Source organism: Microtus oregoni, unplaced genomic scaffold, assembly GCF_018167655.1.
Source record: "Microtus oregoni isolate MIOR12 unplaced genomic scaffold, Mior012 000014F_ref0000157, whole genome shotgun sequence".
Taxonomy (NCBI): Eukaryota; Metazoa; Chordata; class Mammalia; order Rodentia; family Cricetidae; genus Microtus; species Microtus oregoni.
In genome coordinates this window covers 15,556,370-15,571,185 of record NW_024543073.1, presented here as the reverse complement: position 1 = coordinate 15,571,185, position 14,816 = coordinate 15,556,370, and the positions used below count along the sequence as shown (strand labels likewise).

General features: G+C 45.6%; 1 protein-coding gene across 1 annotated transcript in view; it reads right to left on the bottom strand.

Annotated features, from left to right (window-relative positions):
* Positions 1 to 3,206: 3,206 nt before the first annotated feature.
* The window catches only part of Mccc2 (methylcrotonyl-CoA carboxylase subunit 2), a 64,094-nt gene continuing 52,484 nt past the window's right edge, over positions 3,207 to 14,816 (bottom strand). Inside the window, exons 12-17 of the mRNA XM_041663793.1 lie at positions 14,291 to 14,367; positions 13,132 to 13,198; positions 9,791 to 9,947; positions 9,324 to 9,438; positions 7,500 to 7,585; positions 3,207 to 3,621 (exon numbers count right to left, since the gene is read on the bottom strand). Coding sequence (XP_041519727.1) covers positions 3,504 to 3,621; positions 7,500 to 7,585; positions 9,324 to 9,438; positions 9,791 to 9,947; positions 13,132 to 13,198; positions 14,291 to 14,367 — 620 coding nt within the window. The 3' untranslated portion in view covers positions 3,207 to 3,503. The remainder of the gene's footprint in view (positions 3,622 to 7,499; positions 7,586 to 9,323; positions 9,439 to 9,790; positions 9,948 to 13,131; positions 13,199 to 14,290; positions 14,368 to 14,816) is intronic.

The window sequence follows — 14,816 nt, the reverse complement described above, 5'->3', positions numbered from 1 at the left end:
GAGAGAGATGATCCGTGACCCTAGGAACAGCTTGTGCTAAGTTCCAAGGCAACCTCCCTACTGAGGACACAGGACATAGAATCTTTTTGATGCTGTCCCCTCAAGAATTTAAGGGACAGTGATAAAAACAGATCTGTGCTCCTACTTTCAAAAATCGTGTTTCCAGGCCAGTTAGATGGCTCGGTATATAAAAGCACAAACCACACAACTGACATCCCGAGTTGGATCCCCAGATTCCATGACGGAAAGAGAGAACCAACTCCAAAAGAATTGTCTTCTGCCCACCCATGTCTATCAGCACGCACCCACCAGCACCACACACATCATACACAAACATACATATGTGCACATACATTTTTGTTTTGTTTTGTTTTTTGAGACAGGGGTTCTCTGTGTAGCTTTGGTGCCTGTATGGGAACTTGCTTTGTAGACCAGACTGATCTCAAACTCACAGAGATCCGCCTGCCTCTGCTTCCCAAGTCCTGGGATTAAAGTCTTGTGCCACCTACACATCTTTAATTTTAATGTGTTCTGAAAATGCAAGCTATCTCAGAATTAAGATCTTCTATTTCTATGCCTCTCTCCCCCAAATTAATTTGACTTCCTCACCTTTCCTTCTGAAATTTTTTCAGGAAAATACTTGATAATTGCAGTTGGTCACATGACTTGAAAATTATGTGGTCTGATGACATCATTACAGGATTTATTTTCCCCATTCATTCAACAAATACTGAGTACTTTCAAGTTCCAGGCACTGGAGACACAGGTAAATGGGATCCTTGCTCTCATGGAGTTTACATTCTAGCAGGTGGACAAAAAGGAATATTTATAGTTGACTGATTAATTTGTGGGAAAGGAACTAGGTTATATTGATGTGGGATATCACTCTGCATGCTTTGAATATGTTTTATTACCAATGGTTAATAAAAAATTGGCCAATAATCAGACAGAATAGAGCCAGGTAGGGAATCCAAACAGAGATACAGGGAGAACAGGGGCAGAGATGCCAATGACCTCCGGAGAAGCAAGATGTGAGGTAAAAAGCCACGAGAATCGTGGTAAAAATATAAAATAATAAAAATGAGTTAATTTAAGTTGTAAAAGCTAGTTAATAACAAGCCTGAGCTAATAAGTCAAACAGTTTGTGATTACTATTGAGCCTCAGAGTGGTTATTCAGGAACTGTCAGACAGGAGAGAAACCCCCAGTTACATCATATTCCATAAGTACATACAGTACAATGCCAGTCTAGCCTGGGAAAGTAACAGACATCAGGAAGAATCAACAGTTTATGCTAAATGGTTAAATGCTGAAAAACTAAGAGTAGGATGATACAGTCAGATGGAGCCTTGTAAACCACAGGTGGGAAGGACTGAGCAGGTTCAAAGAACTGGATTCTGAAATTGGGGTAGCCCTGGAGTACGGGCTCCTCCTCAGCCACTGCAGAGTCTTCACAAGGGAGCAGCATGGCGACATGGCCTGGTGAGGATGGCCATTCCCACTCCACAGGAGACAGGCTGGACTAAGGACCAGCTGTGGCTGGGCCACTTCTAAGGCCAATGGTGGTGCAAGGCAGAAACGACTGGGCTGGTCCAAGAGCCAGTGAAGGAGGCAAAACCCAGGACTTAACAATGAGTACGCGGCACCCCTCGATACCCAATAAACTGCTGGGTATGTGCAAATCTGAACTCGGAGGAAAGGTGGGGTAAGAACTGCAGGTGGTTCCTAGATAGCATCTGGAAGTCATGAGATTGGAAGAGCCCAGGAGGAATCATGGACACGAGAAATCTGTTTAAAGAGAAGATGAGAGCTGGTGAGATGGCTCCGCACTGGCTGCTCTTCCAGAGGACCAGGGTTCAATTCCCAGAACCTGCATGGCAGCTCACACCCATCTGTAACTCCAGTTCCAGAGGATCCACACCTTCACACAGACATGAATGCAGACAAAACAGCAATGCACATAAAATTAAAAAAAAAAAACACTTCAAAAAACAAGATGAGCTGGAAGCTGAGGGGAAAGGGAAATGGGAACTACTGTTTACTCAGTACAGGCAGTCAGCTGGCGATGATGAGGTCCTAGAAATGGATGATGGGAATGGTTGCACTGTAAAGGCACTTAATGCCACCGAACTATTCACTGAAAAGTAGCCAAAGTTATACACTTTATCTTATCATAATAAAAAAGAATACTTGTGCTATTTGAATAGTTTAGCACAAGAATGAAAATTAAGATAAAGTGAGGGAGAATAGATCTCAAGGGGAAACACCTTACAGAGGGAGCTAATGAGGTTGGTAGGAAACTCAGGGTCACACCATCAAAGCTAAGGACAGCATTTCAAAGGGCAGTGTTCAAGCAAAGAGGATGCTACCAAGTCCCATCATCTGGTGAGGGCAGAAAAAAGAACCAGCTGCCGCGTGTCGGCAATATGGAGGTCAGGTGACCTTGGGGAAGGTTGTGGGCAGTAGAGCCTGGAAATGACAGAGGGGAGAATGGAATGGAGGGGAAAGCAGCCTGGAGTACATGCAGTGGCAAGTTTGATTCCTACGGAGATGGGATGGTGGCTTCTTCAGAGTGAGTGTGCTGAAGGCTGAGGAGATGGCTCAGTAGATACTGTGTTTGCCACGCAAGAATGGGAAGGAACCCAATTTTACCTCTAGAACCCACAAAGTCAGGTGTGGTGGGGCATACTTGCAGTGGCAAGGAGCAGACGCAGGAGGAATCCAGGGGTTCCCCAGCAAGCCAGCCTCTCTGAAGCAGTTAACTCTAGACTCAGTGAGAGCCTGTCTCAAAGAACGAGGTGCATGGGGCTGGAGAGACAGCTCAGTGGTTAAGAGTACTTGCTGCTCATCATCCCGGGGACCTGGGTTCGGTCCCCAGCACCCACACTAAGAGGTTCAGAGCTCCCTGTGACCACAGCACCAGGACAGCCTGTGCTGTTGTCCTCCTACCACAAAACACACACTTAGAACATATACACATAAACAAAAATAAAATGAAGCTTAAAAACAGTATGGATAGCTCCTGAGAAACAATGCCACAACGCCTAAAGTTGGTCTTTGATGGCTACATGTACACACAAGCACAAAAACACATGCACACACACATACATGTGCACATACACACAAGGGTGCTGAAATATCAAATGTAATTAATAGACCAACCACTTCAGGGGTAATACAATTTTATATAAATCATCTCAACAACCCTTGAATAGATAGATTAGAGTTTTATTTTCATATTTGTGGTACTCACGGATAATTGCAAATTACTCTCTTCATTTCATGGGTGATAAAAATGAGCCATGGAAAATATCTTCAAGGAAAATCTTAAAAAGTCAAAGCTCATCAAGCAGATATTCTCACTGATTTTTACAATTAAAAAGTGCAACATACTGTTAAGAGAAGAATTCCTGTGACAGTCACATGTCCAGTAAATCCCAAGTTTTAAGGCTTTAGTCACACATGTTGATTTTTGCATGTGTGGCAACATGTTCTGTATCCTGGCTACATTCTGAAGATGCCGAAGTCAGTCTTCTGGATGGGTGCATTGAGGGCTGCACTGATGCTGAGTCCCAGAACCAGCCTGGTGTCCACAGGATCAATAATCCCATCATCCCACAGCCTGTGGAAAGAGGAGAATGGTCACTGTGACTCAGTCATGAAGCCGCCATCCCTCCTTGTCATGCTCAGAATCACTGAGAGGATACACACACGCACACACACACACACACACACACACACACACAGAGAGAGAGAGAGAGAGAGAGAGAGAGAGAGAGAGAGAGAGAGAGAGCTCTTGACTAGTGCCTGCTTACTGGAGTCACCAACCGGAAGTCAAGTTTGAGCCCGGAACTAAGAAAGACAGTGCTCACAACCAGGGATGCCAGGCGGAGCTTCAGGCTTTTCTTTATAAGACTTCCTGTTCCTTTGCTACTCACAGAAATGTAACAATCATGTTGATCTGCTTTTTTCTTTAACGTGGGGAGTCCCATAAACACAACCCAGTGACCTTACAGCAAAAAGCACATTACCCAAAACTCTTAGCAACTCGAAAATCACTGCATAAGCCTCGCTACATTTTATTAATAAAATACGTAATTTAAAATGCCATTCTTCATTTTTGTGTTACAATAAAAAAAATTAAAAAAAACCTTAAACTGCTTTAAAGAAAAACCTTTGAGTAGAGACTTTAGTTTGTTTTCATTGGCATTCTCAAATGCATAAAGAAAAACGAATGAGAAATAATACTTTTTTGACTCTTTTTAATTGTTTGTTAGACTTTTTTTGAAAAGACTGGTCTCACTCTATAGACCAGGTTTGCCTGGAACTTGCGGTGATCCTCCTGCCTCAGCCTTCTGTGGATGTGAGGCCCTGGCCAAATGAGGAATGCCACCCTGTGGGGGTTATTAGTGAGCGGCGGTTTCCCCTTCTCTACCCAGATGTGTCTAGCGTCTGGATGTCACAGAGATTATTAAACACAGGCAGCCAGGAACTGCATCTTTGCTCATAAAACAATCATCACAGGGACCCTGTATATCAATGGCCAATGTACAGAAGGCTGTTTTGGGGACTGTGAACAGGTAGGTGGACTGGTTATCCCTTGGGAGCCTGAGAGCAACAGAATCCTCCAAGCAATGAGGGAAGGGCTTGTTAGTGACTTGAAGAATTGCCCAAGGAAGAGGTTCAATCAAAGGCCTGGGAAAGCTGGAGTGCAACACTTGAGCGATGTCCTGTGTGCCGGAAAGGAAGCACCAGTGCTGGCACTAAGCAATGAAGCCCCCCAGGAAAACAGGCAATGAAACAGAGGCTCTAATCATAGGAGATAATCCAGACAGCTGGCTTCTACCATGTTCAAGTCTAAGGAAGCCAGGGAACAACTGTTAATCTGGGCTTGACCAAACATGAGAACATTCCAAGCCAGCTTGGAAATCACCTGTAGGAGAAGGTTGCTGCCTACAGGCCAACAGCTGTTTCAACAGCACGATTAAGCACCTGTAAATTAATAGACAAACCCTCCCGACTTTCTAAATATATTCCCAAAGATATATCTATTCAGCCATGCTCACTGATACCTGGAATGTAACCTATTAACAAATATTAACGTTAGCATGACAATAATAAAGGGTGCAATCTTTCCCAAAAGATGACTCATTTTAGGCATCAAAAAACAAGTTCATGGCTCATATAAAAGTCTCTGTCTTTCAAGTGCAACTGGCCCTGAGCATTTCAGCCAAACCTTCCTGGGAAGCACTGCCAGTGAGCATATCTATGTGCTTTGTATTTATTTTAGATCTCTCACATGGCTCCCTGCAGCTCCTCTACCTCTGCTGGCTGCTACCACTAAATGTCTGTTTGCACTATGACAAAGTGGGGTGCATCTTTGTTGCTCAAACCAAAGATTATAAAGTACTTTGTTGCTAATTAAATGAACCAATGACCTTCACAATATTTGTCTGTGGGGTGAAAACATATATATACATACATATATACAAATAGCATGAAGGCAAACAGGCTTTTTGAAAACTCACAAATGTTGGGATTAATGAGTCCTGGCCTTCAGCTGCTCTTCCCTCCTAGAACCTTCTAATTAAAGTTACTAGAAGCTGTGCCTAGCTTAGATGATGTGGGGGTGTCATATATCAATCTGTTGATTTCATTGGTTAAGCAATAAAGAAACTGCTAGGCCCATTTAATAGGCCCACCCTTAGGTGGGTGGAGTAAACAGAACGGAAGGCTGGGAGAAAGAAGCTGAGTCAGAGAGTCGCCATGATTCTCCCACTCCAGGCAGACACAGGTTAAGATCATTCCTGGTAAGCCAGCTCGTGGGCTACAGTTAGAAATGGGCTAGTCCAGGTGCGAGAGTTAGCCAAGAAGAGGCTAGATAGAAATGGGCCAAGCAGTGTTTAAAAGAATACAGTTTCCATGTAATTATTTCGGGTAAAGCTAGCCGGGCGGGCGGCCGGGTGAGGGGACGCAGCCTGCCGCTCCAACTACTACACTTAGAGGCTCAGAGGATGGGATTTTCACCTGTTGGCCATTGACTGCAGTGTATTTAAGCCTACATGGTGCTAATAAAGAGGGGCTTTGGTATCAGTGTTTAAAGGTCTGCGTGTTGGTCTGTCTCTGCGTCTGTGTTCTCAACCTCCAGCCCCTTGCCCAAAGCTCGCAAACTGGGGTCTAGCGCACAGAGCGCAGACCAGGGCCATGGTACGCAGCACACAAATACGCTCAAGGCATAGCTCAGATGGTAGAGTGCTGATCTACCATGCTAGAGGCCCTGGGTTTGACCCCAGTCCCAGCACTGCAGAAACTGTGCTGGGGACACCTGAGCAACACCTGTCATCCCAGAGGTGGAAACAGGGAGGGGGCTCAGGAGTTCAAGATCATCCTGACACTTAGCCAGTTCTTACTCAGCCAGTTTGGGTGGTAATAAAATCCTGTTGTCAAACAACAACAAATCTCAGATGTTATTATTTGAACTCAAACTGATTAACAATACACTTTAGTCTTTGTACTCCACTGCCAAGAGCAATGCTGGCCACGGGGATGAATTCCAATGACTGAAACGGATTCTAAGCTTTCTATTTTCTTCCCCCCTTCTCTCCAGTCTGCCCTTACCAGTAAAGGGCATGATTCAAAGCATAACCTAATTTTAGAAGACACTGGTATTTATTCTTTTCTTCTTCTGCCCAAGGGAAGAAAGAAGACATGGCTTAGATTAGTCTTCATAACGCTGAACATTACAGTCATTGGAAAAACCATCTGAAAGCCTGTACCAGCAGTCTCCAGCTGGGACAGACAGCGAGAATTTATTACCTCATTATGATTATGCCGCGCAGAAAACAAACAGCCAACAGCCGCCGCAATGGTGTCTGAGGTAATTACTTGGCACTGACATGTGGACCCCGGCTGTGACTAATCACCTTCTGAGCATGCAAGCACACTTGTTAACCAGTGCCAATCGGTGATCAGTCAGTCTCCTGCTTAAAGCAAGGGGGCGGCCAAACCACCAGGAGGGCCACACGGAAATCCATGTGCTTAAGCAGAGATTAGGAGCAGCTCCGGAATATGTAAGGATTAGGACCCTTAGTCTCAGCTTCTTACAAGGTCCACCTCTGGCTACAGGGCCACACCACTCTGTGGATACCCTAACTGGGGTGGGCTGTGTAGGAAACGGAGGTGGAGCTACAGAGCAAAAAAGCCTGGGAGGGGATGGCAGTTTAGCATGAATGAATGATAGTGTAAGAATAACCCGTTTATCCAGGCAATAGTTTTGTTATTTAAACAAGGTCTTTTATACAGCACAGGCTGACTTCAAACTTCAATTCTCCTGCCAGAGATGTCCAAATGGCAGGATATCTGGTTTGCACCATCACGCCTAGCCAGACACTATATTAATGCCCTTTGAAGGTCAACTATCCCAAGAGCTCAGGTCTCTGTGAAGCTGCTGCCCCAGATGCCAGGAGTCCCCTCAGGGGCAGAGAGAAGGCCTGCACTCACCTTGCACTGGAGTAGTAAGGGTTTCCTTCCTCTTCAAACCTTTTAATGATAGGCTCTTTCAAAGCTGCCTCCTCAGCACTGGAGAACTGAAAGAAAAGAGACAGGAAGTCAGCGTCCCTGGGACTGACTCCTCTGGATAGAGATGCGCTCTGTGAACCATTAGGGTGCAACTAACGTTTGCACAGAGACAGACTGCAAATGATGCTTTAACATATATGATCTTGCCTGGGACAAGGTTTGGCCGTCATCAAAGACACCACACTGAGGCCATACAACACAAAGCTAAAACCAAGATGTCACACGTCACTGTGTTCCACCAGGGTACAATAGTGGATATAAGTCATATCATATAATTAAAATGCTTTAACAATCTCAAGCTAAAAAGAAGGGCCAGTGTGGTGGCTAACACCTTTAAGTCTAGCACACTTGGGAGGCAGAGGCAGGTGGATCTCTCTGATCTCCAGAGCAAGTTCCAGAACAGCCAGGGCAACACAGAGAAACCAACAAGATGGAGAAGACCAGGCACAGTGGAGCACACCTTTCATCCTAGATCTTTATAGGAGAATTATAGGAGAATACGTTTTTCAACTTAGAAATATTCTTGGGTTAGGGATGTACACCACTTGCCTAGCATTTGACTTCAACCCCCGGCACCAAAATCAATAAGCAAATAAACAGCTATACTTAAAAAACTTACTTCACGCAAGCCTCACCCTTTCTCACACACACACTTAAGTGTAGAGGTGAATAGCCACTGGGAGACCCTCTGACACTGCCTTTGCATATATGAAAAGGAATGATTTAAATATCTAAACATCAAATGAACCGAAGACTGGTTACTTAGCAAGGAACTGTTTTGTTTGCTCAAGTTCAAACATTCCTTCAAAACACCAGACGGACTTACTCCACCACCTACAGTAGCAACAGCACCCAGTTTGGTCTCCTCCACCCAGGCACACGCACAAAGCAAAGCTACCACTTAGCTTTAGCTGGCACTAAAGTGAATTTAAGACACCAACTTAAGTCTACAGAGTTCCTGCTGCCAGGTCGAGACAAAGAGGCAGGCTGGGGAGAGAGTTTAGTAGGTAAAAGCCCTTGCAGCAAAAACCACGAGGACCTGAATTCAATCCCTAGAATCCATGTAACAGCTGGACATGCAGCACAAATTGCAATCCCAGAACTTCTATGGGGAGATGAGAAGGGAGACAGGAGACTCCGTGAAAGCTCACAAGAGAGCTGGCCTCACGTACCCAGCAGAAAAACAACAAAAGAGACCCTGTCTAAACAAGGTGAAAGGTAAGGACAATACCAGAGGTTATCCTGACCTCCCATGCACTGACATTCTCATACATGAATGTGTGCAATTACACACACACACACACACACACACACACACACAAAGACAAGGAGGGGTGAGAGACACGAGTGGCTTTGCACCATCCCAGTTCTGCAGACCCCATCACTGACCACATGATCCCTGCTGGGAGGGCAAAGCCCATGGTCACACACCAAGTAGGTGTCCCATCATATCATCTGATGAGATAATAGTGCACATAAGCCACAACAAGAACACATAGCTATGGGGCCAAAAAGGAGTAAATGGATTTCCTGAGATCTCACCAGTTACAGAAGAGTAAGAAGCCAGTGTGTCTGTGTCCAGTACTCAGGAATTTCTGGGGCTGCAGGTACAGGTTGGTGGTCCCATGCTTGCCCAGCATGCTTAGGACCAGGGAGTGGAGCCTCAATACCCTCCCCGAGGGCGCACAGGTAGCCTGGGTGCTCTGCCAGTGACAGCCAGACCCACACAAGGAAGGGGTCACCCACCTGCTTTCCCTCCCGTGCCTTCTGGTCTTTTGCCACGGTGGCTAGCACGGTGGCTGCCTGCTCTCCGCCCATCACCGAGATACGTGCATTTGGCCACATGTAGAGAAATCTTGGGCTGGGGAGAAAGAAAGGAATCATCATGCTTGTCCATGCTTGTCCAGTGCAGTCAGGCATGGTGGCAAAGGCCTGTAAACTGAGCCCACTCCAGATTAAAGGCTAAGTGTGCTGAGTGTCATTTCAGACCCCAGGTCTGGAATAAACTGATTGTTTACTTTTGTTTTGTTTGCATACAGGGTCTTCTGTAGCCCAAGCAGGTGTCAAATTTGCTATATAGCAAGGCTGGCCTTGAACTCTCGATCCCTTGTCTCCACCCACTAAGATCTAGGATTACAGGCATGTACCACCACCGCCTGGCTTTAACATGACCATCTGCAATTCTTTCAAAGAAGGCTGTGGCGCCCCCCCACCTGTATGCTCTGCCACACATGCCGTAGTTTCCAGCCCCATAGGATCCCCCAATAATGACAGTGATCTTAGGCACTTTGGCACAGGCTACAGCAGCCACCATCTTGGCACCATCTTTAGCAATCCCTTCAGCTTCATAGTCTCTACCAACCATGAATCCTAGGAAAGAGAACAAAAACACAGCCTTGAGCAACGGATGCGCACACAGGAATCAATTCCTGATCAAGTCCTGGCTTAAACCAACTATACTATGACACTTCTGACACTAACTCCAGCGTGTGCTTGAAAGGGTGGAAATGAAAATTCCTCCCCTCGGATGTCCTTAAGACACTTTGTTTCAATACACACAGATCTTCAAGCCACAGACAGAAGCAATCCCTCATCAGGAAAGCATCTCAAAGCTGAGGCTTGACGGGAGAGACTGCGACAAGGCCACAGGAAAGGTCCCGCCCGGCCAGCCAGCCTGGAAGGCTTCCATATCCACTGACCTGGTTTAAAATAAAGACTGCTCCTTTGGCAGTACTGCTTTAAACTTTGATGAAATGAAGATTAATGTTTCATGGGGAGGCCGAGTCCCTGCCAGGGGCTCAACAGCAAAATTTAAAAAATGGTTTTCCTTGGTAATTATAGAATTCCTCTGTTTTCTCAAGCCCCAGCTCAGAGGAAAGCACTCTGCAGCTGTAGCATGCATTCTACGACAGGGGCCATCCTTCTCTCTGAGAACCATGAAGTCAGGTTTCAATGGCTTTCTTCCTCCCAGCCTGAGGCTCTGGGGGAGGCAGTTCTTTCCCCTACATATGTAGACTTCCTTGTCTGACTGACTGTGTCATTGGTGGGCACATCCCCAGCATCATGTCATCAAATTCAGTCCAGCATCCCGAGGGAGGGACCACAGCAGGATGCACTGGGACACTGGGGAGACCACAGCGGGATGCGCCAGGACACTGAGGAGACCACAGAGGGATGCTCTGGGACGCTGGGGAGACCACAGCAGGATGCGCTGGGACACAGGGTCGGGGGGGGGGACCACAGCGGGATGCACTGGGACACAGGGTGGGGGGACCACAGCGGGATGCGCTGGGACACTGAGGAGACCACAGTGGGAAGCGCTGGGACACTGGAGGGACCACAGTGGGATGCGCTGGGACACTGGGGAGACCACAGCGGGATGCGCTGGGACACAGGGTGAGGGGACCACAGCGGGATGCGCTGGGAAACTGGAGGGACCACAGCAGGCCCCTTGCCTTTGCTGAGGTCTGTCACTCCAGCCACTCTTTGGAACAGCTCAGAACTGCTTTATTAGATGCATCTTGACTCTCCAGAACATTCTATCACAGCTGCCCCCAAGAATCAGCTCTCTTCAAGCCCTCACCTTACCAACCAAAATTTGCCTCCAAAAGAAAAGGCCACTTCATTTGGTTTTCTCAAATCTTCCTTCCTACCACGTAAACATGCACATACCGGCATGCACGCACTCACACATGCACACATACAAACCAAACAAGCACACAAACACAAAAACCCTGTACAGTCATGGTTTCTATCTCCTTATGTTCTTAACTCTGTAGAAAACAAAAACAAAACAAAACAAAATGGTAGAATTCTTCCCCGAGAGTCCTTCCCACTCTTGGGAGTTCTTAGTTTCCCTTAAAAAAAAAAAAAATGTTTGCATAACAAAAAAGTAGGGGGACAGGGACAGAAAAACCAAAGCTGCTTGAAGACTTCCCTGAGCCTTCTCTTCTTCTCTATTCAGTCTGACCAAACTTACACTTCCATCCCTAGCTAAGATGCCTCTCTCGAGCCCCAGATTCATTCTTCTGCACGCCAGCATCTCACAGGTCCCTTAAATGCAATGGCACAAAACAAAACTCAGCTTTTGCTCCAAAAACAGCACAAGCAAAGCAAAACAAAGCGAAAATGGGAAAATTGTCTAAGCAAATGTTTAGCTTCCTGGTGATGAGTCACCGTCGGAAATGAGGTCCCTAAAAGCAGTGAACTTCAGAGATGTTTCTGTCACCATGCACTGAACTCTGAGGCCACCATCTGAAACTAATTCCTGTTGAAGTTCATCAAGGGCTGGGGGTGAGGTCAGGACAGAGCACTTATCTAGCATGCTTAAGGCCCTGGGTTTTACCCCCAACACTGGAAAACAAAACAACACACACACACACACACACACACACACACACACACACACCATCTAACCTACCTTGAACATGAGCACAACACAGAATGGATTTTGCACCACTGCAATAAAAGAACCTGCTCAAAGTTGAGCGACCTGGATGGTATACATGGTGACAACTAATTAAAAAGGCTCTCTGTTGCTGGGTGTGGTGGTGCACGTCTTTTATCCTAGAACCCAGAAGGCAGAGGAGCCAGGGGAATCTCTGTGAGTTTGAGGCTAATCTGGTCTAGTTACTCTGTTCAAGGCCAGCCTAGGCTACACAGTAAAACCCAGTCTAAAAAAAATAAAAGTCTCTTTGTCCCAAAGAAAGGCAGTTCCTTAGTAGCCAGTGTATCTGAGATGCATGTCTACATTAACACCATGCAACAACACAAAATGGCAGAGCACAGAAGCTCTAAACCCTACAGTAAGAGGCCCCTGAAATCAACCCACTCCAGCTTACAATCATCTACAGAACGGAACGTTCAGAGGCATAGAGGAGCTCACTCTGGACACAGGTCACGCCACTCTAAAAAACTGCAAACCCCCAGGCTTTAATGCAAACAAACATTTTCAAAAGACATCTCTTCAAGACTGGGGAGATGGTTCAGCCAATAAAGGGCTTTCCATGAGGCCCAAGGATGGAGTTTCATCCCTGGCACTCTCATAGAATGCCTGGTGGCATGGGGTACTCCCAGTGCTGGGAAGACAGGATAGAAGGATCCAAAGAGATCACTGGTCAGCCAGTTTAGAGACCCTATCTCAAAAAACAAGGTGGACAGCTCCTAAGGGACAATAGTTGAAGCTGACCACTGCCCTCTAATGTGTGTGCACACCCCCCCCCCCAAGAATAGATAATTGATTAATGTTATTTCAGACAGAATTAACTGTATGGCGAAAGGTAAAGAGATGCCCATAGCATGTGCTTGGAATCACTAGGATACTGAGACTGTGTCAGATAAGACAGGGCACACCCCGCTGCTCCCCGGTTGAGAGGTGGACAGGAGTCAAGAGAAGCCATTTGAAAGTTTGCGATACACAAGATTTGGAAACTGCTTCACTCAGAACTCATACGATAATCCCAGACGACTCTGTATTCGTGAATCCTCTCTACATTAACACATGAGCCACAGAGGACAGGGCAGTTCTGGACATATGAGCAAACAAACTCCTCACCGGTGATGTTCTGCAGGAACAGCAGGGGGATATTTCTCTGGCAGCACAGCTGGACAAAGTGAGCGCCCTGTAAACACAGCATAAAACACCCTTTCTTTAAAACAAATGAACTACCAGGTATCCTGCCACGCCAGTCGGAGACGCTACATACTTGCGTGCACGTGTATGTATGTGTGTGTTCTTTAAGCTGGCATTTCAAGATCATTTGGTATCTTTTAAAACACCAAAATACCTCTTAAAGGTCCTTTGTAATGTGATTATGGGTAATTTTTTGAGGCAGGGTCTCTCCATACAGCTCAGGCTGGCCTTGAACTGCCTACTCCCTTCCCTCGCCTCCCACATGTAGGATCACAGGAGTAAACTACATGCTTGGCTAATTTCTATTTTCTTTTGATCTTGTTTTCATTTATAATTGAGTTGAGGAAACTATATAAATAGCAGAATATAAAAATTAGTTTTATTGCTAAAGCATTTCTTTAAAGACAAATTCATCCCCGATTAACCTAAGAACTTGCAAGCCTGTTTGTCTATCAGTAAGGGGAACTGCTTTGTTTACTGAAAAGGGAAGACAAACCTTTCTTGTTGCTGTTACAATGTTCAGTGCATGAGTTACATTTCCACAAGCTTAGGCGAATCTGAGACAATAAACTTGAAACCAAACCCTAAATTCAGAGCACTAGGGAGCTCCCCCATTCAATGCCACACCTGCAGTGACAATGACCGACTACCTGCACATTCCCCGAAAGAAAAATAAAGTTAAAGGATGGCCCAAGAGGTCACATCTCAGAGCCACCTACATAGGATATCAGCATGGAGGGCCTGTAGAATGAGATGCTCTCAGGGCAAGAATTCCATGCCTTCTTCCGACGCTCTCAGGGCAAGAATTCCCTGCCTTCTTACTGTACTTCCCTGCAAGCAATTATAATCCTAACCCCTCCTGGGGTTGCTGCACCAGGCTCCTCACACCATGTTGACGTAAGCTGCCATAGAAACCGTGTCCAGCGCTAGCACTCGAGAACAAGCACACACAGGTATTCTGCTTGCTCAGAAATCCGGGTAACTCGATGAAGCTCTCATAAAGGACATTTTCATTTATTATGTGACCCTCAAAATTAACTATGTTAAAGCATAACATCTTCCTGCATTTAACAGCACTTGCCTTTTTTGCAGATTCAGAAAACAAAACTCCATTGTTTCCAATGATGCCTACGGGGTATCCAAATATTCGTGCAAATCCTCAAGAGAAAACACATACAAGAAAGTTATGCTTTTCAGGGTTTTTGAGACCAACGAGGGAAAGTGAATAGGGGTCGCCTGTGGTATAAAACAACGCATGTCACAGTTCTTTATTCCAAAGCTTTCTTGTTTCGTTTATGCTTCTTGAAAACCCTTGCTCTAGGTAGGGTTATCTATGTTTACTTGGTCTGATTAAATGACTCATTCAAAATATGCATATAACACACATGTGAGTGCCCCCAATGTACCAGAGACCAGGGTGTCCCTACATATTTCTTTTAAAATATTTATTTAAATATTTAAATTAAATAAAATTAAATATTTTAATGTTTATTTAAAGTTTGATTCTTTAAAAAGAATATTTTGATCTTTTCTTCTTTGTTCCTGGGCACCATCTCTCTCTCACCGACAACACTTCCATTAGGATACCAACCCCCCTCCTATACACA